This window comes from Mytilus edulis, chromosome 2, assembly GCF_963676685.1.
Source record: "Mytilus edulis chromosome 2, xbMytEdul2.2, whole genome shotgun sequence".
Classification (NCBI taxonomy): domain Eukaryota; kingdom Metazoa; phylum Mollusca; class Bivalvia; order Mytilida; family Mytilidae; genus Mytilus; species Mytilus edulis.
Window position 1 is genome coordinate 38,737,719 of NC_092345.1, and position 25,091 is coordinate 38,762,809.

Below are 25,091 nucleotides of genomic sequence, written 5' to 3' on the forward strand. Positions count from 1 at the left end.
ACTAGCAACACACCAGACAACATTGAATGATAATTTCTCTTTACAATGAGATCAATGAACAGTTTGAACTTGCACTTGATTATTAAAATTGTAATTATTTTTTTTCTGCATCTATAAAATATCTTTTTGATTATATTTTACATTGAACCCACACGAAAATACTTGTCATCTGTTGTATTTCTTGGTGTCTGTCGTCTGTTGTTTTATTTGCATGGTGTCTGCAGTGACAAAATAGATTTTAAACTGTGAACTTACGTTTTAATACCTCTTCAACCAGAACACCGGTAAAAACTGAACAAAACACAAAGTCCAATGGGTGTTTGGTTTGGACAGGTTTCACTGTATGTACATTAACAGATCTACAGATACCTATATTTTGGCATTGTACAAGGTCATGATTTTCTTTGACTGTTCATGACATCTTTAAATTAAAAATATTGGATGCTAGATTTGAAATTATTGATATTTCAGTTTTAGATATCTTATGTGATTAATCATTAGTTGAACTAGCTTTCAGTAAATGGGAGAACTCTAAAGATCTGTACTTTGTGAAGTTGGTGTTTTTATTATGGTTTTTATATATGTGCTTGGTATTGATCTGATGAGCTTAGCAATTTTTAACTACGACCTTGGTTAAGTGGACAATTTCTATATCTTACTTTGCTCTGAAAGTCTGTTGAGTAGATTGTTTCTTTCCAACCTTCATCCTGCAACAAAAATTTAGAAAAAAGAGAATATCATTAAAATAGTTTTTAACAAGTGAAACTGCGAGCTACTGCTCACTGATGATACCCCCGCCTTAAGTGGATAATATTAATAGTGTAAAAATATGCAAGTGTTCGGTAAACAGGAAGTTGTCAAGTGATGAATCTGAAAACGCATCACACGGTATAGCTGACTTATATAAATCCTGAAACCGAATTTCAGAAATCCTTGTATTGTAGTTCCTGGTAAAAATGTGACGAAAATTTTCAACTTGGCTATCATGTGTAAAATCATACAAGTGTTCGGTAAACAGGAAGTTGTCAAGTGATCAATCTGAAAACCCATCACACTGTATAGCTGACTTAGATAAACCCTGAAACAGGGGTCGAATTTAGCGCTAGTCCGGTAGTCCGGGACTAGTAAAATTTGCGTCGGACCAGTAGATTTTGTCAGCTGGTGGTCCGGTGGACCAGTAGAAATTTGTAGATAAAAATCACTAATTGCATCGCAATCTCCGTTTGTTTACAAAACAATTTACCTGTGAAATCAATTACACGGTACTGGGGGGTATTACAATTGATCAAGTTAATTAATATCTCGGGTGAGCGTCCTTCACATCAATATAAAATGTGGAAATTTTTGGAAGGAGTTAAACCGCCAGACAAAAAAAATTAAGATAACTGAAAATCAAAAGGAAGATCAAAATAAAGTATACGAAAGTGACAAAAGGAAACGCAAATACAAAAAATCATGGGAAAAAGATTGTGAATGGTTGCATTATATAGTAGATCGGAATTCAATGAACTGTACAATATGTGAAAAATTTATATTAGTGTTTGTCAAATTAATGCATTTTTGCAGGACCAGTAGATTTGGAGCCGGACCAGTAGAGTTTTCAGTCCACTGGTCCGGCTGGCCAGTACACAAAAAAGCTTAAATTCGACCCCTGCCCTGAAACCAAATTTCAGAAATCCTTATATTGTAGTTCCTGAGAAAAATGCGACGAAAAATATTCATGGGACGGACGGACTGACTGACGGACTGACGGAAGGACAGACAGAGGTAAAACAGTATACACCCCCTTTTTTAAAGCGGGGGTATAATTATCAAACAGACATTATTAATGTGAATTCTTCTTTAAATATTGTGCATTTGATTGAAAAATAAATTGAGGACGTGTCTATGGACTCGATGCCCCACAGATGCTGCATTTATGTAGTTTAGACTGTTTAGTAATAATGCATTTGTGTTTAAGTTTCATAAAATTTGGTTGAGGCAAACATAAGTTAGAGAACGGAAACGGTAACAAATCAAAGCACTGTAAGCGCTGTAGGCAGTTAACCAAAAACCAAGCCAAACATAATTATAAAAACTGTTGCAATGTTGCTTCAATTTTTTTTTTTAAAGATTTTTAAAAAGAACAAACATTAAACATTCATATATTGTACATTTATGTTCATTTAATGAATTAATCATTAACATGATTAAGGCAAATAATTCATATTTTGTCAAAGTTTTTAAAAGCAACGCATATATCAAGTATATTTTTTTCATGGTCATGAGTCTGCAGTGATACAAGTTTGCAATGATTGCAGTTCTTCTAGTTGATAGTTAACGTTGGTATTAGTTGATTGTTAGTAGTTCAAGTTGACTTTAGTACGAGCTTGTAAAAGTATGAATGGACTTGCTTCCCTGGAAAGAAAACTGAGTTTGTGTTCAACAGTACAAAAGTTATGAGACACAAATCAGACAAATGTTTAGTACTACAGGGATCAAAGGTGAGGTCTGTCTAACCTGTCCATAGTAAATGTAAATGTCCCCCACCTTCACCCCAAGTCTATGATTTCTGAGTTTGGAATAAAATGACAGGTAATTATAAAAACAGTTGGTCAAACATTCTTGGGCTTGAAAGATATGTTTTCTTTAAAATGAGCCATATGAAAATGAAAATTTTTATAGGACAATAATTCAAATTATAATTAAGGTAAATTCTTTAAACCTACTAATTATTTTCCATCAATAAATTTTTTTAATTATCACAAAAATGATTGTAACATAATGCTGTTATGAAGTCTTCCAAACAAAGCTCCCATAATTATTCATTCCCATGGTCGCCTGAAATTTGACAAGGTCTGGTACACATTGGTTAGGTCTAGTAAAGTGACATGCATATGTGACGCCCATGAGATTGACATTGTATGTCATTCAATCTTTTTGAAATGACAAACAAGAATGAATATGATTTAGTTTAGGAGTTGGTATTTCAATCTTATACAAGTTCTCAAAACACACACAAGAGGGGGTGGGGTGACCCTAGGGACTACCCTTATATTTCATTTAATGTGTTATCTTGTCCCATACATGAATATATATGGTTTGGGGTGGGGATCTCAACCGTTATCAAGTTTTCAAACAGGTAGGTGTGGGGTGATCCTAGTGACTTCCCCTATATTTCATTTGATTTATATTGTCCAATACATGAATATATATGGTTGAGAGGTGGGGATCTCATCTGTTTCTAAGTTATCAAACAGGAGTGGGTAGGGTGACCATAAGGACTCTCCCTATATTTCATTTGATTAGTTCTCATACACGAATATATATGGTTTAATTTAAAGGTGGGGATCTCGACTGTTTCCAATTTCTCAATCAGGAGGGTGGGGACCAAATGTGTTTCCAAGTTCTTAAACATGTGGGGTAGGGTGACCACAGGGACTTCCCTATATTTCATTTGATTTTTTTATATAGTCCCATACATGAGTATATATGGTTAAGGGGTGAGGATCTCGAATTTTTCCAAGTTCTCAAACAGGAGGGTGTACAGTGACCATAGGGACCCCCTTATAATTCATTTGATTTGTAATATTGTCCCATACATAAAAATATATTGTTTAAGATTGTGGATCTCGACCGTTATAAATTCTCAAACAGAAAGGGGTAGAGTGGCCCCACAAACTCCACCTATATTTCATCTGATTTGTTATCTTGTCCCATACATGAATATATATGGTTTAGGGGTGGGGATCTTGACCGTTACCAAGTTCTCAAACAGGAGGGGTGGGATGAACCCCAGGGAATCCCCCTATATTTCATTTGATTAGTAATATTGTCCCATACACGAATTAATATGGTTTAGGGTTGAGGATCTCTAATGTTTCCAAGTTCTCAAACAGGAGGGTTTACAGTGACTCTAGGGACCCCCTTATTATTTCTTTGATTTGTTATATTGTCCCATACATGGTTATGTATGGTTTAAGATTGGTGATCTCAACCGTTTTCAAATTCTCAAACTGGACGGGGAAGAGTGGCCCCATGAACTCCACCTATATTTCATATGATTTTGTTATATTGTAACATACATGAATATATATGGTTTAGGGGTGGGGATCTCAACCGTTTCCAAGTTCTCAAATAGGAGGGGTGGGGTGACCCGCAGGGAATCCCCCTATATTTCATTTGATTAGTTAAATTGTCCTCTACATGAAGATATATGGTTTAGGGGTGGGGATCTCGACCGTTACCAAGTTCTCAAACAGGAGGGGTGGGGTGACCCCCAGGGACTCCACCTATATTTCATTTGATTATATATATATTGTCCCTTACATGAATAAATATGGTTTAGGGGTGGGGATCTTGACTGTTTCCAAGTTCTAAAACATGGAGGGGTGGGGTGATCCTAGGGACTTCCCCTATATTTCATTTGATTAGTTATTTAGTCTTTGACATACATGAATGTATATGGTTGAGGGGTGGGGATCTCATTTGTTTCAAAGTTATCAAACAGGAGGAGGTAGAGTGGCCCAATGGACTCCACCTATATATCATATGATTAGCTTACATTCAGGTATCATATGATATAGTTGCACTATTTGTGCCTGTCCCAAGTCAGGAGCCTGTTATTCAATGGTTGTCGTTTGAATATGTGTTACATATTTGTTTTTTGTTATTTTTTTTATATAAATAGGGCCGTTAGTTTTCTCTTTTGAATTGTTTTACATTGTCTTATCGGGGCCTTTTATAGCTGACTATAGTGTATGGGCTTTGCTCCTTGTTGAAGGCCGTACGATGACCTATAGTTGTTAATGTCTGTGTTATTTTGGTCTCTTGTGGATAGTTGTCTCATTGGCAATCATACCACATCTTTTTTTTTATATAAGAAACTTCAAGCTATTTTAAATGACCTTTCAAAATTGAGAAGAAAAAAATACCCCTTGAAATTGCAGTAATATGTTTAACTTTAAAAACATCTAACATGCATTACCAACATTTATCACTGATAAAGAAAATTTATACTGTTACCAGGAACATATATATTGTCAGATAAACTGTTCCCAGCTGTCACATTGTATTGGATTTTGACATTAAAATTGGTGTACAAAATATTTTCTGCTTTTTCTTTCTTTTACATATATGTTTTGGTTTTCAATTCTAGCGTTTATATTTCTTTACCATGCAAAGATTTTGTCACTTGTCTGGATTTTTTTAGTTAATAGCCAAAACCCGGGATTACCCTTATCTGCTTGTAATTGTCTTCTCGCGGCAGCCATTTTGTTTTCAATGTTGTTTTTGACAGATAGTGAGATACGATTTTACTCGGATTTACACATTATATGTCGGCGATTTTCTGTATAAAGATAGCGGTTGAACAAATTGAACATCGCTGTCATAAATAGTAATGATGAAAATAAGTTTGAGATCGTTTATTAGATCGAAACTTTGGTAAAAACGTTTGCAAAGTTATTTTTAATTTTCTTTCAAGGTCCATCGGGCATGTCGGGCGTAGCTAGTAACCAAGTAGAAAGTCCAATTGCAAAAGTGGAATGTCGCAGACCTCGGACAACCGCTAATTTGAACCCCTGCGTCCAAATTGAAAAGATACGAAAATTTCGTCTTCTAATTCAAAATTGCCGCCAACAGCGTGATCAGTTGAACTTATATTAATAGACTACTGACGTAGTTGACTACGTATTGACGACAAACAATATTCCTACGACTTTTGCAAATTTGGGAAATCTTAACTACTTGTCTTTAGAGATTTACGGCGATTAAATATTTCATACATTTGTTCTTTGACATATTAGCCAAAAGCTCAGGGGATAACAAACTACATAAGGATTCCTAATGTGCTCTACTTCCTATGTGCAACTTCAAAACTTTTGGGAAAATCGACGATCATTTAAGGTTTTTCTGGTCATTTTTTTTGTAATCCAGAATGAAAAGTATGAAAAAACTGTCCAATAAGTTATAAATAACATAGTTGCCAGCTAGATGATAACAATGGCACGTATTTCAGCATTTATTGGGTAGAACACAAATCCAGGGTGCTCGCATAAGGCAGCTTAACTGCCTAAAAACTCATCAATTTATATGATCATTAATTACACCTTATGCAAGAATGCTGGATTTTGATTGGTTGAGAACCAGTGTATTTTTTTGCACATTCTAACCTTTTTCCTCATTTCAAAAGAATTTGCCTTCTTTTCACCAATGTCAGTGAATTTGCCTAAAATACTATGGTATTTGCCATTTTGGATATTCCATTTTTACCCTAGCAAGCTTTTTCCCGCCAAAATAATCCAGAACCTTTTTCACTTAATCCCGATTATTAGGCCACGGTTTTTTAATTTGTTGGTTTACGGATTTTCTCCATGAAAAAGTCGGGTCGGTCGGTCGGGAAAAAAAAAAGAAAAAAATATCTTCCAAGACATAAAACAGATACGCAAAATAAATATATATTTCACCTTTCTAATAATATGTTTGTTATGCTTTGTTGTCATATTTCTTAAATTTTAGTTCGATGAAATACTATTGCTCAGCTGTAATAAACATCGCATAACATTGTCTAATAATTTCCCGTAAAAAAAGGGGGATGCACGGATACTTGAAAGACGAAATTAAATCGTCATTTCACAAACAAGAAAAACAGATTCACGTAGCTCTTAATCAATTCCAGAAAACTTGGTGAATAATGATCTTCAAGCACGAAAACTGATAAAGAAAAAAAATAATGTAAAAACTTCGTACGAAAATAAGTTTCAACACATGTGTCAAAAACGTTATAGACTCGTCCACTGGAAAAACGAGAATATCGGGTAAATCTGTTGTCATGCATTCCCGTTTTTTATCCAAATGGACGATATTTTTTTATTATCTATGAAACAAGATAATTTCAAATGATTTGTTAATATTCAGTACTTTAACTTGATGTCTTAAACTTCCATCTGTCCACATTTGGACAAGTCTATTTCTATGAAAAGATGCATCTTACGGACTGGTGACAAATAAGGGAAACGGAACTTATTGCGTAATTGGTTTGAATCACAGGTTTCGTTCCGCAAAATTATTTGCGCAAACGACATTTCAAGGTCATTAATAATTGATTTGTCTATTTTTAGAAATGTAACCTGGAAGTTTTCTTTTTTTCACAACAAAAAGTGTTATCAATTCTGTTAGTGATTAATGCATTTCATTTTATAAAAAAGGATATTCTAATTATTTTTCAGGGAAATGCATTTGTTAGGGTCGGCAGGAATAAAAAAGCATGAAAAGTCAATTTTATTTTTATTCTGGAAATCGGCAAAATCAGGTCGGCGGATCCGTAAACCAACAAATTAAAAAATCCTGGCCTTAAGGCCATACGATACAGTTTTGATCCCATATTGAAATTTTGTTGTCAATTCACATATAGGCTATTTTTTGCCTGATTAAATCAAACTGAATAAAAAATATACCTTCATGTGCTACTTTAATTTTTGAGTAAAATGCTATTACATCATATTTTGCTGTATATTTATCAAATTTTAAAAAAGTGCACTATTGACATTTTTAATTTGGCATAAAAATTAGAAGGATCACATCATAAGGAACCTGTGTACTAAGTTTCAAGTTGATAGGCCTTCAACTTCATCAAAAACTACCTTGACCAAAAACTTTATTCTGAAGCGGGACAGACGGACAGACGAAACATATGCACAGACCAGAAAACATAATGTCCATAAATGGGGCATAATAAATGGGGCACAAAAATAAACCAGATGCTCCACATGTCGCAGCTTGATACGACTGCAGAGGTTGAACACTGAACAGTTGGGGCACAACATTCAAGCTTGATACAGCACTGAATTTGGATTGTGATTAAATAGTTGACACAGAATAGGTTTCTGACACAGAATGAATGTGGTTTAAGAACTTGAAAAATTAAAATTGGACATTTCAATATCAAAAATCTAAATACCTGGTTAGATTCAGCATATCAAAGAACCCCATAAATTCAATTTTTGTTATAATCAAACTAAATTTAATTTTGGACCCTTTTGACCTTAATGAATAATGTAGACCAATTTGAAAACAGGACCAAAAATTATGAATCTAAATACACGGTTAGATTCGGCATTTATGAAAGAACCCCAATAATTCAATTTTTGATGTTATCAAACAAAATTTTATTTTGGCCCCTTTTGGCCCCTAATTCCTAAACTGTTTGGACCAAAACTCCCAAAATCTATCCCTACCTTCCTTTTTTGGTCATAAACCTTGTGTTTAAATATCATAGATTTCTATACACTTATACTGAAGTTATTGTGCCAAAAACAAGAAAAACACTTATTTGTGCCCCTTTTTTGCCCCTAATTCCTAAACTGTTGGGACCAAAAACCAAGAAATCAATCCCTACCTTCCTTCCTTTAGTGGTTATAAATATTGTCTTAAAATTTTATTTAATTATATTTACTTATACTAAAGTTATCATCCCGAAATCATCTGTCTTCAGACGAAGCTGACAACGATGACAACAACGACGTGATACCAATACATGCAATATATGACCAAAAATTTAATTTTTGCTATTGTATAAAAACACAAAAATCACATTATAAATCAAACATTGTTTTTGTTAGCTTTCACTGCATCTCCGAGGAAATTGTTCACTTATCCATTTGGTATTTCCCATTGTTCACTGTGTAAATTTACCTGTTGCAGGAATGATATAAACATTCTGTCTTGACTTAAAATTGGATGAGCTGCTAATCTTAACAGGAAAATCTGAAGATGAAAGATAGAATGAAATTCAAAACAGTGTGGCTGTGACCATTGATTGACACTTTAAATTCATCCATTGACTGGGACAATTTACGTGAATGTTTGTCTGTAACGACCACTGTTCACGACGTACCTACGATAGACATTTAAACTGTGGGGTCACAAAAGGTTTCTTAACGCCTTTAATTATAAAATAATTCGAAAATTAATCAGGAATAACCTTTATGTTTTGATTTATATAATTGGTATAAATCAAAACATCGTGTTATTTCTGATTAACTTTTCGAATTACTTTATTAAGGTGTTGAGAACCTTTGGTGACCCCATAGTTGAAGTGTCTTTAAAAAGTACATAGTGAGCAGTGGTCGTTACAGACAAACATTCACCGAAATTGTTCCAGTCAATGGATGAATTTAATGTGTCAATCAATGGCCACAGCCACACTGTTTTGAATTTCATTCTAAAAGATTATCTATAAACATCAAAGAAAATTTTTAGAAAGATTTAAGTCATAAGATATTAAAATTTGAAAAACAAGTTGAAATGTTTTATATGATTGACCTATAAAACAAGTGTACCATGTGTACATGAACTAACTTGTAAACAAGAATGTGTCCCTCATGTCTATAGTACACAGATGACTAACTCGCACAATCATTTTCATTTTCTAGGTTCAGTGGACTGTGAAATTTGGGTCAAAACTCTAATTTGGCATTAACATTAGAAAGATCATATCATAGGGAACATGTGTACTAAGTTTCAAAAAGATTGGACTACAACTTCATCTAAAACTCCCTTGACTAAAAACTTGAACCTGAGGCGGGACAGATGGACTGATGGACGGATGAATTCACTGACAAGAAAACAAAATGCCCATAAATGCCTTATGGGACATAAAAACAAACCTCTGTTCTATCAAAGTCTTAAGAAATGTACTGCTATTGAATTATTGTTTTCCCATACTCTTATTCACCAATATTTTTCAGTATGTCTTAATTGCAAGACCTTTTGGATGCCACACAGCAGTGACAGCACAAGTGCTAGTGAAAACCAGCGATGAAAGATGTAAACAAATGTGTACTGGAAGTTAATAGTTATAATCGATTCTTATAGAACAAATTTATGTATGTGCCTGTCCCAAGTTAGGAGTCTGTAATTCAGTGGTTATTGTTTGTTGCTGTATATATCACTTTTGTTTTTCATTTATTATTTTGCACATAAATCAGGTCGTTAGTTTTCCTGTTTGAATTGTTTTACATTTGTCATTCAAGGAGCATTTTATAGCATACTATAATGTATGGGTTTTACTCATTGTTGAAGGACTCAAGGCCTGTATTTGTTAATTTCTGTGCCATTTTATTTCTTTTGAAGAGTTAGTCTCATTGGCTATCCAGCAATTGACACTTGATGGTTGGTTGAAAAAAAAACACTATACCACAAAAGAGTTGATTTCAGCTTCCCAATTGAGAACTTTCCATTTCTATATAGCAACATTTCATCAGTGCCTGCATACATAGTATATATCTCCCAGATGAGACAATTATCCAGGGTTGTATTTCCTGTCATGAGTTCATTGATAGATCATGTAGATAGCTGCTCACAAAAAAGCTATAAAACCCAGAGATCCAAGCGGGAAAGTTGAAATCATCCCTTTGTAAGTTTTAATGGATGCAATCAAGAGTTGGTTTACCATTATGGAATATCCGTTTACAGAATGATAGGGGATATGTACCTAATAAAATTGAGAATGGAAATTGGGAATGTGTCAAAGAGACAACAACCCGATCATAGAGCAGACTACAGCCGAAGGCCACCAATGTTGATACTACAATCCATTCCCCTTTCCCCCTGAGATCACTCCAGTTTTTGGTGTGGGTTTGTGTTGCTCAGTATTTAGTTTTCTATTTTGTGTATTGTGTACTATTGTTTGTCTATTAGCCTTTTCTTTTTAATGAGTTTGAATCTCTCTCTGGCATCTTTTGCATCTCATCTATCATACCATATCTCCTTCATGTCCTTATCTTTAAATTAAATATACCAAATCAAGATATTTATAAACTTAAATCATAGACAAGTTTTCACAAAACAGATTGTGGTACAAATAAATACATATGGATCATTTTTGTGCATTTGCATTTAAAGGAATTCCACAGAAATTGTATTGTTCATGGTTTCTGACATGAAATGCCTAGAACCTGTATGAAACCATTCTGAAAATTAAAATTAATTTGATTGGAATTTGTGTGTGTTTTAAAGTCACTTTTAACACTGCTTTTTGGCTTTTTCAAGGCGGCCAGGTTTTTTTTTTTTTGGTAGTGGAAGCCAGAGGGCCTAGAGAAAACCATGACCTTCGAAAGGAAAACAGACAATCCTAGTCAACCAAGATTGGAGTTGAATGCCCGAAAAACAAATTAAAAACATTTCAGAATACTATAACTGTAATATATAGTTAAGGAAGTTCAGGGGTATAGAAAACTAGAGGCTCTCAAGAGCCTGTGTCGCTCACCTTGGTCTTAGTGCATATAGACAGATAAATTCATGAAAAATTGTGGTCTGATGATGGTGATGTGTTTGTAGATCTTACTTTACTGAACATTCTTGTTGCTACAATTATCTCTATCTATAATGAACTTGGCCCAGTAATCACAGTGGAAAATATTTGTAAAAATTTACAAAAATTTTATGAAAATTGTTAAAAATTGACTATAAACAGATAAAGGGCAATATTTTCTTAAGGGGTCAATTGACAAATTTTGCCATGTTTGACGTATTTGCAAATCTTACTTTTCTAAACATTATTGCTGTGTACAGTTTACCTCTATCTATAATAATATTCAAGATAATAACCAAAATCTGCAAAATTTCCTTAAAATTTTTAATTCGGGGGTAGCAACACAACAAAGGGTTGTTCAATTTGTCTGAAATTTTCAGGGCAGATACATCTTAACCTGATAAACAATTTCTCCCCATGTCAATTTTGCTCTAAATGCTTTGGTTTCAGAGATATAAGCCAAAATCTACATTTTACCCCTATGTACTATATTTAGCCATGGTGGCCATCTTGGTTGGTTGGCCAGGTCATCAGACACATTTTTATAACTAGATACCCCGATGATAATTGTGGCCAAGTTTGGTTAAATTTAACCCAGTAGTTTCAGAGGAGATTTTTTTTTAAAAGATTACTAAAATTTTAGAACTAGAGGCTTTAAAGAGCCTGTGTCGCTCACCTTGGTCTATGTGCATATTAAACAAAGGACACAGATGGATTGATGACAAAATTGTGTTTTGGTGATGGTGATGTGTTTGTAGATCTTACTTTACTGAACATTCTTGTTACTTACAATTTTCTCTATCTATAATAACCTTAGCCCTTTAGATACAGTGGAAAATTAAAAATTAAATAAAAGGGCAATAACTCTTTAGGGGTCAACTGACCATTTTGATCATGTTGACTTATTTTAGATATTACTTTGCTGAACATTATTGCTGTTTACAGTTTATCTCTATCTATAATAGTATTCAAGACAATAACCAAATAGGCAAAATTTCTTTAAAAATTACCAATTTGGGTGCAGCAACCCAACAACAGTTGTCCAATTCATCTGAAAATTTCAGAGCAGGTAGATATTGACTTGATAAACAATTTAACCCCATCAGATTTACTTTAAATGCTTTGGTTTCAGAGTTATAAGCCAAAATCAACATTTTACCCCTATGTTCAATTGTTTGCTATGGCGGCCATCTTGATAGGTTGGCTGGGTCATTGCACACATTTTTTAATCTAGATACCCTAATAATGATTGTGGCTAAGTTTGGTTAAATTTGACTCAGTAGTTTCAGAGGAGAAGATTTTTATAAAAGATTACAAAAATTTAGGTAAAATTGTTAAAAGGCAAATATTAAAACTCCTTAAGGGGTCAACTGACCATTTTGGTCATCAGACACATTTTTTAAACTAGATACCCCAATGATAATTGTGGCCAACTTTGGTTAAATTTGGCCCAGTAGTCTCAGGGGAGAAGATTTTTGTAAAAGTTAAGACAACAGACGACAGACGACGGTCAATGGACGATGGTCGCCAAGTGATGAGAAAAGCACCTGGCCCAAGGGTAAATGACAGAATTTTGAAATAGAATATGAGAAGACAGTTTTATATATTTAAAAAAAAAAAGAAAAAATAGTGTCACCAAAATTTGTTTTCTTGCTACAAGTAAAAAAGAAAATTTCCCTTTATGTCCAGTATAAATTTTGTACTAGATGAGTAAATGGCTTATTTGAAAAAATAATTCTAAAAGCACAAATATTTGGTATTCAGGTATTTGTTAAAACATTTTTGACAATGCAATGAATAACTAAGTTTTCTTTATATAAATAAACAGTGTAACCAATAAATTGCAAATCTGTCTCCAAATTTGCAGATTTGGGCAAAGAACTAGACGGATTATCTACTGTGATTTTACAATTCAAGATGGCGGTTTACCCCTGAACTACCTGAAGTGGTTAATCATTACAACATTCAAGATTATAAAATGTATTCAACCTTGCCACTGTTTTTAGTCCACATCTTACTGTATATAGATATAACAAGATGTGGTATGAGTGTCAATAAGACAATCTCCATCCACGTCACAATTTGTAAAAGTAAACTATTGTCATGATTATAGGTCAGTACGGCCTTCAACAAGGAGACTGGGCTAACACAGAACAGCAAGCTACAAAGGGCCCCAAAACTGACTAGTGTAAAACCATTCAAACATGAAAATGCAACCTAAATAAAGTATTAGAAAAATTAGACCAATACACGCAAAACTTATTATAGACTTAAGAACTGTGAAAATGGGATCAAGGTCAGATAAAACCAGGCAGATTGAAATTGATATTTACACCTCACAGTCAATCCATGACTTAAATTTATAGATCTTACTTTGCTGAACATTATTGCTGTTTACAGTTCATCTCTATATATAGCTATATTCTATAACATTATATTCAAGATAATAACAAATAAAATGCTTTACTGAATGCAGCCTGATACAACCGCAGAGGTCGCACCTTGAACAGCTGTGGCAAGTTTGGACACAATATTCAAGCTTGATATTGTTTCCACTTTTTTATGTGAATGTCTTATTATGTCAGAGAGATTTGCTGGTCAAGGCATTACATAAAACCTGTACATGAGTTCATACCTCCAGTGCAGCTCGTCGTCTTTCAACAAATTCTGGATCAAATTTATCTGTTGGTGCTCCTTGCCAAAGGTACGATGGCTGAAGAAGAAATCAAAACACTGTAAGTTTCAACATCAAACCTTGTAAGTTGTCCTTAATTTTAAAAGTATGAAGACTTGTTAAACTTAAGAAGGTGATTCAGTTAAATGTCACTCATGGTTGCAACTTAATGTGAATGCTGTTGAGTGTGGGTAATTCACTTTGAACTCCTAAATCACAAAATATTCAATGAAAGGGTTATACAGAAATAAAATTTGAAAGGGTTCCGTGGAACCCAGTGTCTCGCCTGGTTAATTTTTGCTGTTAGTCGCAGGCTCAACAAAAATGTTTGTCAAGTTACAGTAAATGGCCTATAGCTAGGTCACAGATTTGAATAAAATTTTCCATACATCTTTGGCTCGTTGATCTTTAAATGAAAATTGAAAATATGATGCAATAACTTCTTTTTAATTTCTGAAAGGCTATAACTGATGGAATTCTTTTAAAATTGGATAATATTTGTACACATGGTATAGAAGCACATTAAATGAGCAAAAAATGTTCTCAAAATTGTCTGATAATCATAAAATCTTATATTTCCAAGTGCAAAGTTTTTTCTTAAAAAAATTATAGAATGAAATTCAAAACAGTGTGGCTGTGGTCATTGATTGACACATTAAATTCATCCATTGACTGGGACAATTTAGGTGAACGTTTGTATGTAACGACCACTGCTCACTATGTACTTTTTAAAGACACTTAAACTATGGGGTCACCAAAGGTTCTCAACACCTTAATAAAGTAATTCGAAAAACTAATCAGAAATAACACGATGTTTTGATTTATATCAATTATATAAATCAAAACATAAAGGTTATTCCTGATTAATTTTTTGAATTATTTTATAATTAAAGGCGTTAAGAAACCTTTGGTGACCCCACAGTTTAAATGTCTATCGTAGGTACGACGTGAACAGTGGTCGTTACATACAAACGTTCACCTAAATTGTCCCAGTCAATGGATGAATTTAATGTGTCAATCAATGGCCACAGCCACACTGTTTTGAATTTCATTCTATGTTGTTGGTTGGTACATAAAATTTGGTACGTAAAATAATGATGGGGCCACCGACTTTGTTTTTACCGTATATATCATTGAAAGTATTGTTCTAGGTATTCAAAAAAAGATACCACAAAACGTCAAAATAAGTCTAACATCATCATGCCTAGAAGGCTGTAAAACATTGATGTTTTACTTTTTCACTACCAACTTTTTAAAGGATTAGTAAATACCATTAAAACGAAAGTAAGTGACCCCTAATTTTTTTACATTATTAAAACCGAAATTCATGTACCAACAACAATTATTGGATCATAAACAAGCTTTTGTCCAAGTTTGGTACAAATCCAGAATATTTTAGGAAGTTATGAAGATTTCAAAAACTTTAACCACAGAGTGAATATTTTTGGAAGCCGTCACCGCAGCCAACAAAGGAATGTAGGATTGCTATGTCTTGCTTTTGTGAAAAAAAGTCACATGCTCGACAAAAACTTAGCAGTAGCCACTATCACAAGCCTGTTCTATCATGTCTATGTAATGTTAATTCAACAATAACCATAAAAAGGAGATTTTAAACTGAATAAAATGTGTGAACTGTATACAAATAAGAAGATATGGTATGTTTGACAAAGAGACAACTCTCAACCAGAGCTGAAATGATGGTAAGCAACTATAGGTCACTATATATATATATACAGCCTTCAAGCTCTAAAAGAAAGAATTGTGTTCACAATTGTAAAATCATTTAAATGTTAATAAAAAGTCTCAACTCAGTGGAAATTTCATTATGTATGTAAGATTGAGCTCTGATAAAGAATTGCTTTATGAGCACATGATATGCTGTTGCTTTTTCAACAAATATAGTTAGCAACGTTTCCGTTCGTAAAGGGGCATAACTCTAGAATAGTATGAGTGACACAAAAATGTATTCTGTGTATAAAATTACAGACAGACAAAGGTCAAACTTAATTTTACCTCTAGATCTGCTACAGTGAGGCCATAAACATAACTTTAGGGAGCTTATTTTAAATTGATACAAACTAGTCATCAAAGTTTCATGAAACATGATAAAAGCATTTTTAGAAATTGTCTTATAAACTTGAAAATTCCACCTTTTTTATGAATAAAACCAGATAACTTTGAAACATAAAATCTGAAAAGTGCAATAGATATAAACAATTCACCAAATTTTCATGAAAATTAGTTTTGTTGAGATTGTCCAACATGTAGACAATTGGTGGACAGAGGAACAGACTACATGTATACCATAAGCATAGGTCATGTAAATGGCCTATATAAACTAGAGTGTCCCTCATCTTGGTCTATGTGCATATTAAACAAAGGTCACACAGATGGATTCATGACAAAATTGTGTTTTGGTGATGTGTATGTAGATCTTACTTTACTGAACATTATAGCTGCATTATTGAACTTGGCCCAGTAGTGACAGTGGAAAATATTTTGTAAATTTACAAAAATTTACAAAATTTATGAAATTGTTAAAAATTAGACTATAAAGGGCTATAACACCTTAAGGGATCAATTGTACATTTTGATCATGTTGACTTATTTGTAGGTCTTACTTTGTTGAACATTATTGCTGTTCACAGTTTATCTTTATCTATAATTATATTCAAGATGATAACCAACCAGATGCTCAGCAGGGCGCAGCTTTATACAACGGTCACCACAGAAGTCGAACCCTGAACAGTTGGGGCAAATTTTGACACAATATTCAAGCTTGATATTGTCTTAATTTGGATTGTGATCAAATTTTGGCATAATAAAGGTTTCTGACACAAAATAAATGTGGTCAAAGATCTAACAATTCTTTTGCGCAATACTGTGCAATTGAAGATTCTTCTGGAAAGTTTTCAAAAATTTTAAATTTTGAAAAATTTTGAAATAAAATATGAATCCCTCAAAAAAAAATTGGGAACAAAAAATCCCCCCCCCCGACATTTTGAAACCCACCTTGGAGCAACAACCCTTAATCTATATCCCAGCCTTTTCTCTGTAGTATGGAATCTTGTGGTACAATTTCAGAGAGATATTGCATTCACTTAAACGCAAGTTATTGTCTGGAAACTAGATTCTAACATGACGTCCTTATTATGCTATGTCAACAAAGCCATGTTCTAATCAGCACAAAAAATATGTTTGACACATGCGCAAGGACTTACTGTTTATATTAACGTTATTTTCATCGTTATCCTTTAAAATATATACATTAATGCAGCTAACATAAACATTTATTATATATTTTAATGAAACAACATATATTTATCCTGCTCGTAGTTTTTAAACTTATCAATATGAAATGCAATGCACAGACTCCTTGAGGAGGAAACGGGAACAGCCAAACATTTTTACGGTAATTTAGTACGCTTCGACCTATAAAAATACTATATTTGTCCTATTAGAATCGAAATAATTTCTTCATGTCATGCTCTATGCTCATTTTAACATGGGTAGGCATTATATTTGACCACATTTTACACCTCGCTAATGCTCAGTGTAAAATATCGACAAATATAATGCCTACCCATGTTAAAATGAGCATAGAGCATGACATGAAGGAATTATTTCTTAAATAATGCTTGTTTTCAGCCCTTTCTGGGCCCCTTTTTCCTACATGTTTAGCACAATTAACCCTCAACTCAATCCCAGCCTTCCCTTTGTTATATGGATTTTGTGGTACAATGTCAGAGAAATCTATATATATACATGTATATATTATGACACACAAGTCATTGTCTGGAAACTAGAAAAATGCTTGTTATTGGCCCCTTTTTGGCCCTTAATTACTAAACCTTTTGCCCCTAATCCCCTTAAAGGAATCCTAACCTTCAACTTGTGGTACAATTTCAGAGCAATTAAAAAACTTATACACAAGTTATTATCCTGAAACCAGAAAAATGCTTCTTTTGGGCCCCTTTTTCCTTAACAGTTGGGACCTTCATCCCCAAAATCAATCCCAACCTTCCTTTTGTGGTATTGAACCTTCTTGATAAATTTCATAGAGATCCGTTCTCTTAAACTTAAGTTATTGTCCGGACTCCAATGTGTCTTCAGACGACACAGACAACGACGACAACATCATACCATTATATGATCCAAAAAAAAATTTTGCAGTCGTATAAAAAATGCAAAATTTCCTTAAAATTACCAGTTGAGTGGCAGCAAACCAATGGTTTGTTTGATTTGTCTGAAAATTCCAGGGCTGATAGATCTTGAAATTTTAAAAATGTTTACCCCATGTGAGATTTGCTCTAAATGCTTTGGTTTTTGAGATATAAGCCAAAAAATGTGTTTGACCTGTATGTCCTATTTTTAGCCATGGTAGCCATGGTGGCCATGTTTGTTGATGTTCAAAAATTCAGATACAATTAATGCCCTATAGCAAAGAAACATTCATTTAAAGTTTAAAGGTATTTGGCCTAGTAGTTTCACAGGAGAAGATTTTTTAAATAGTTTATGACAACAGACAATGAAGATAGACAACAAGGATGGACGTCAAGTTATGGCATAAGCTCACATGGGGCCCTTCCAGCCTGGTGACCTAACTAGCATTGTGCACAAAATTATCCCACATTTATATGGTGTAATTTAGTAACATTTGGAATAAATTACAATGTCACTCTGTTATCTTAAACATTAAATGATCCCTTTATTATGAAACAGTCAATAAAATTTATACAAATTTATAAACTAAAACAATGATACCTTTTTCTCAGGTAGTGGAGGGATGACTAGTGCAGGATAGGTACATTCCAAGTAGTTCCTTAACAACTCAAACTCATTATATCTTCTCCATAATGATGTTGTTCCATCACCTTTACATGCCAAACTGTTGTCTGTAATTCTAATCAAAATAAGTGATATAAAGTAGAATACACTAAAATGCCTCATAATCAATGTTGTATAAAAATGAGGTCATGGTCTGAAGAACCATGCTGACAGACATGTACACCATACAATCATTCCATACACCAAATATCACTGAATATATAAATGACCTATTGCTTATAATATCAGAGAAATAAACCAAACCACAAATTCCAATGAACCATGAAAATGAGGTTATGATCAGAGAACACCTGCCAGTTGGAAATGTACATCTTACAATCAATATATATACACCAAATATATATATGGTAGACCTATTATTGTATTGAATTGCTTATAGTAAATCCAGTTAAAAACTAATTTTTAGACTGATTTGATGAAGGCATTCTCTTAAACAATTGGTTATAGTTATAAAACCTTTTAAACTCAAAAAGTTGTTAAAAAAAATCTTGTTTAAATAATAATACTTTTCAACAATTGACTAAATTTAGAACTGTATTCTGTTATTGTTTGAGACTGTTTTAATATTAGACCTAGAACTTAGAAGACTTAACTGCTTAAATTTATATTTGGGCTGCTGTCACATTGTCTTACATTCATATGTCAATTATGTAATATATGAATATTAAAGGAATATGACAAGGTAAATCGAGTGGATTAACTAATTTTCTCTCCAATATATTAATATACATAATATGATGTTGGTGTTTGTCTTTTTGTCCATTTATGTTTATTTAGTTAATTATTTTTGAATGGATGTTGGCTACTTTGTTGTTCCTTCCTACATATACGTCAACTTAGTTTTTAGGATTTGTAAAGTTTATAGAGATTTATGAAAACAATTAGTTTCCTTAAGCATGCAGATTACATAAAGAGTAAACGATAATGATAATATAAAAAAGATAAAACTCAGAACAAATAATATATATATGATATTGACTAGAGAAGACTTAATTTGATTAGAGGGTAAAAATATTGGACATGCACTGATTTGAGAACGTACATTGATCAGGGAGTGGACATTGATCTGAGTCTAACAAATATGGAACACAGCATAGGTTTCAGACAGAGGATAAATGTTGTGTAACAAAAAACTTAAATTACACATTAGCCTTATTATGGTGAAATATTCAAAATCTAAATATATATTTAGAGATTCATAGATATAGAAAAATGTGGTGTGAGTGCCAATGAGACAACTCTACCATCCAAATAACAATTTATAAAAGTAAACCATTATAGGTCAATGTATGGCCTTCAACACGGAGCCTTGGGTCACACCGAACAACAAGCTATAAAGAGCCCCAAAATTACTAGTGTAAAACCATTCAAACGGGAAAATCAATGGTCTAATCTATATAAAAAACGAGAAACGAGAAACATGTACACGTATAAACAAGTGAAACTGTGAGCTACTGCTCACTGATGATACCCCCGCCGCAAGTGGATAATATTAATAGTGTAAAAATATGCAAGTGTTCGGTAAACAGGAAGTTGTCGAGTGATGAATCTGAAAACGCATCACACGGTATAGCTGACTTATAAAAATCCTGAAACTAAATTTCAGAAATCCTTGTATTGCAGTTCCTGAGAAAAATGTGACGAAAATTTTTAACTTGGTTATTATGTGTAAAATCATACAAGTGTTCGGTAAACAGGAAGTAGTCGAGTAATGAATCTGAAAACGCATCACACGGTATAGCTGACTTATATAAATCCTGAAACCAAATTTCAGAAATCCTTGTATTGTAGTTCCTGAGAAAAATGTGACGAAAATTTTCAACTTGGCTATCATGTGTAAAATCATACAAGTGTTCGGTAAACAGGAAGCTGTCGAGTGATGAATCTGAAAACGCATCACACTGTATAGCTGACTTATATAAATCCTGAAACCCAATTTCAGAAATCCTTGTATTGTAGTTCCTGAGAAAAATGTGACGAAAATTTTCAACTTGGCTATCATGTGTAAAATCAGACAAGTGTTCGGTAAACAGGAAGTTGTCAAGTGATGAATCTGAAAACGCATCACACGGTATAGCTGACTTATATAAATCCTGAAACCAAATTTCAGAAATCCTTGTATTGTAGTTCCTGAGAAAAATGTGACGATAATTTTCAACTTGGCTATCATGTGTAAAATCAGACAAGTGTTCGGTAAACAGGAAGTTGTCAAGTGATGAATCTGAAAACGCATCACACGGTATGGCTGACATATATAAATGTTGATACCAAATTACAGAAAGGGTGGATGTGTAGTTCCTGAGAAAAATGTGACAAAAGTTTCATGGGACGGACTGACTGACTGACGGACGGACTGATGGACGGACGGACTGACAGACAGAGGTAAAACAGTATACCCCCCTTTTTTAACTAAAGAGTAAACGATCATGATAATATAAAAAAGATAAAACTCAGAACAAATAATATATATATGATATTGACTAGAGAAGACTTAATTTGATTAGAGGGTAAAAATATTGGACATGCACTGATTTGAGAACGTACATTGATCAGGGAGTGGACATTGATCTGAGTCTAACAAATATGGAACACAGCATAGGTTTCAGACAGAGGATAAATGTTGTGTAACAAAAAACTTAAATTACACATTAGCCTTATTATGGTGAAATATTCAAAATCTAAATATATATTTAGAGATTCATAGATATAGGAAAATGTGGTGTGAGTGCCAATGAGACAACTCTACCATCCAAATAACAATTTATAAAAGTAAACCATTATAGGTCAATGTACGGCCTTCAACACGGAGCCTTGGGTCACACTGAACAACAAGCTATAAAGGGCCCCAAAATTACTAGTGTAAAACCATTCAAACGGGAAAATCAATGGTCTAATCTATATAAAAAACGAGAAACGAGAAACATGTACACGTATAAACAAGTGAAACTGCGAGCTACTGCTCACTGATGATACCCCTGCCGCAAGTGGATAATATTAATAGTGTAAAAATATGCAAGTGTTCGGTAAACAGGAAGTTGTCGAGTTATGAATCTGAAAACGCATCACACGGTATAGCTGACTTATAATCAAAGTGCTGGATAGCACCTCTGGAAAGTTTGCAACTGTATATGTGTATTATTTCAAATAGGTCATGTAGGTTATAGACGTGTATTATTTCAAATATGTATTTAATCACAGTTTGCATTTTTCAAACTAAACCATTGTCTTGCCAGCAATTTATAAAACTCACTTTTTATTTATGCCCCATTTATGAGCATTATATTTTGTGGTCTGTGAGTCCGTTCGTCCGTCCGTCCTTCCATTGGTCTGTCTGTCCCATTCAGGTTAAAGTTTTTGGTCGGGGTAGTTTTTGATGAAGTTGAAGTCCAATCAATTTGAAACTTAGTACACACTACAAAACACCCGTGATATCTTGGGTCCGTGACTGAATTAAAGTATATAACTATGTGTAAGCCTTATTTTAGTATTGGGATTGTCATCTGATAAAGTCATGCTGATTATAAGATGCACAGTTTTCTCTGCTTTCAAAATCTTTCTGTTTGAATCTGTCAACCTGGAACTTATCAATTATTGGTAATATTAATCATTTGGAAAACAAAAGGTCCTGGAATGGAGTATTTTTTAATCAACAGCATTGTGCTATATTGGATATGTAATTGTTATATAAAATTGAATTCTTTGATTTGTCGTTTTTACCCAATGACTGCTGACAAATTGGACCTCGTTATTTTAGTATTACAGATGTTCCCTATGATATAATATTTCTTATTTAAATGCCAAATTAGAGTTTTTACTCCATTTTCACGGTCCACTGAACATAGAAAATGATTTCAGATGGGGCGTGTGTGTAATATGGACACATTCTTGTTTTATATATCTATACTTCTAAATCTAAAGACCGTTTTTGTGTTCACCTGATAAATGTATAACCGAAGAAAGCTACAAGCTTAAGTCAAACTTATATATAAGGGTATATATACTTGATAGGGTAAACTGAAATTTCACCCCTTTACATCTAGAATGGTAAAAGTGACGCCAACAAAATTCAAGCTTAACTTGTGTTTTGTGGTTATAAGCAGTACGTATAAGTTTCATAAATTTGGTTCAGGCAAACTAAAGTAATTATAAGAGAACAGAAATCAATCTTTGAATCATGTATGGACGTACATACAAATTAAATTAGGGACGTATGCGTACATACAATGTACTTACAGAAAAAAAAGGATAAACTCAATATGATTGGGGAATAACAATAGAAGTATGACTCAGGAATAAAAAGTTCATATACACTAGATTCATACAGTCAATGTTGATCTGAGGGCTTATAACCCTCCAACACATTTTAGTTGCTGCTGTGTAATTACCATTGACAAAATGATTGAGGCAATGACATTTGAGATTTTTGTTTTAAGCCATTTATTTGATAGACTAGTAATTATTGTAGAACTGTAGTTAGGACGACACATTGTTGATTATAGGTCAATTTTAAATAATCATACTGCCCCAGGAATAAAGTGTGAGGATAAAAAGTTCTGGATCCGCCACTGCATTGTTATTTGCACTAAGAAAGTCATTTTGCTAGTACGTGTACAAATGTTATTAAATCATTTTAATAATTTCTACAACACTTGTCTTTAGCTTGATCTCGGTCTTGATACACTGAACTATATTCTCAGAAGTAGATGATGACTCGGTTGCTTTTAAATTATACGGATGATATGATACTAATTGTCATTAAAACGTTTTTCTGTTGTAAGTTTGATACACTTGCGCATGCTGAACGAGTGAAGGTCCTTATATCCACATTGGAATGTGAAACAGTTAGTATTTCAATAACGGAATTAAAAGTTTTCAAATGATTTTTTTGCATCAAAACTTTCAGATCGATGTCAGCCAGAGTATTATATGTCTCTGATGTCAGTTTGACAAAAACAATGCACTTTTCTATTAAAGCTGGTATTTACCTTTACTCATTCTTGGCGTGAGACATAAGCCAGTTAATTATTGATTATTTTATATTCTATCACCTGTGTATTGTTAAAAGAAATCAAACCATTATCATTTGTCAATTATCCGTCAACTTGGTAACTTGTTCTCGCATACCGGACTCTTTCGATACACTCGGGTTTTTACTTATTCAATAATAAACAGTTGTAAATATCGTATAGAGTAAAAAATAGTGCGGGAAAATGTTCATTCATAAAATATTCATGAATGAAACGCTGTCTCGCGTAGATTTCTTTTGATTTTCTCTTCAGCCAATGGCCGATCCGCAAAGTAGTGTTTGTGATACTTATTTTTAAAATAAAGTTAAATTCATCTGAATTGTCGGTGAACATTCATTCTTTTTTATTCAAGCTGTAATCTTTTCAAAAGACTTAGCGTAGCAACTCAAAATATCCAAGAATCAGAATTCGAACACTAGTACTACATTATCTTGGAGCAGAACATTGCGATAGTCTGTCTCACCTGTAGTTGAGGCCGACGCCTATGGAAAGTAGCTATAGCAAGCTATAGCAAACTTTCCAAAAATCCTGAAACTAAATTTCAGAAATCCTTGTATTGCAGTTCCTGAGAAAAATGTGACGAAAATTTTTAACTTGGTTATTATGTGTAAAATCATACAAGTGTTCAGTAAACAGGAAGTAGTCGAGTGATGAATCTGAAAACGCATCACACGGTATAGCTGACTTATATAAATCCTGAAACCAAATTTCAGAAATCCTTGTATTGTAGTTCCAACAACAACAACAACAACAACAATTTTTATTTGTCAATCAAGACGCCCCGAGGAGCAGTACAATTACAGTTTAAATTAAAGTGTACAAATAATTGTGTTGATTTTTTTCATTGAAATTACAATACATGACAATAAAATTAAAACAATATTATATAAGAGAAGGGAGACAACAAATACAGTATATATTCTCAAAGATAATGAGTGAGTGAACACAATCAGTACCGTTTTATAATTAGAAGAAGAGCTGGACTACTCATGTGTTTATGCTTAATTTAACTCTTCTAGATTTTATTAAACTATCTATTAATTTAATCATTATGTTATTAACAAATGGATCTTCATTTGACATCAACCATACAAATTTAGATTGGTCATTTAAAGTTTTAAAATTAGTAAATTTAGAGGATAAATCTGAAATAAAACTGGACCTTTCAGTTTTAAGTGATGGACATTGAAGAAGAAAATGAATTTCATCCTCAACAATGTCATTATTACATAATTTACAAAATCTTTTA

At 33.2% G+C, this 25,091-nt stretch overlaps 1 protein-coding gene across 1 annotated transcript in view; it reads right to left on the minus strand.

Moving 5' to 3' along the window:
* LOC139510154 (sorting nexin-4-like) overlaps positions 1–25,091 on the minus strand; it is an 87,671-nt gene that overhangs the window by 34,299 nt on the left and 28,281 nt on the right. Inside the window, exons 3-6 of the mRNA XM_071296501.1 lie at positions 18,732–18,870; positions 13,929–14,006; positions 8,674–8,745; positions 660–707 (exon numbers count right to left, since the gene is read on the minus strand). Coding sequence (XP_071152602.1) covers positions 660–707; positions 8,674–8,745; positions 13,929–14,006; positions 18,732–18,870 — 337 coding nt within the window. The remainder of the gene's footprint in view (positions 1–659; positions 708–8,673; positions 8,746–13,928; positions 14,007–18,731; positions 18,871–25,091) is intronic.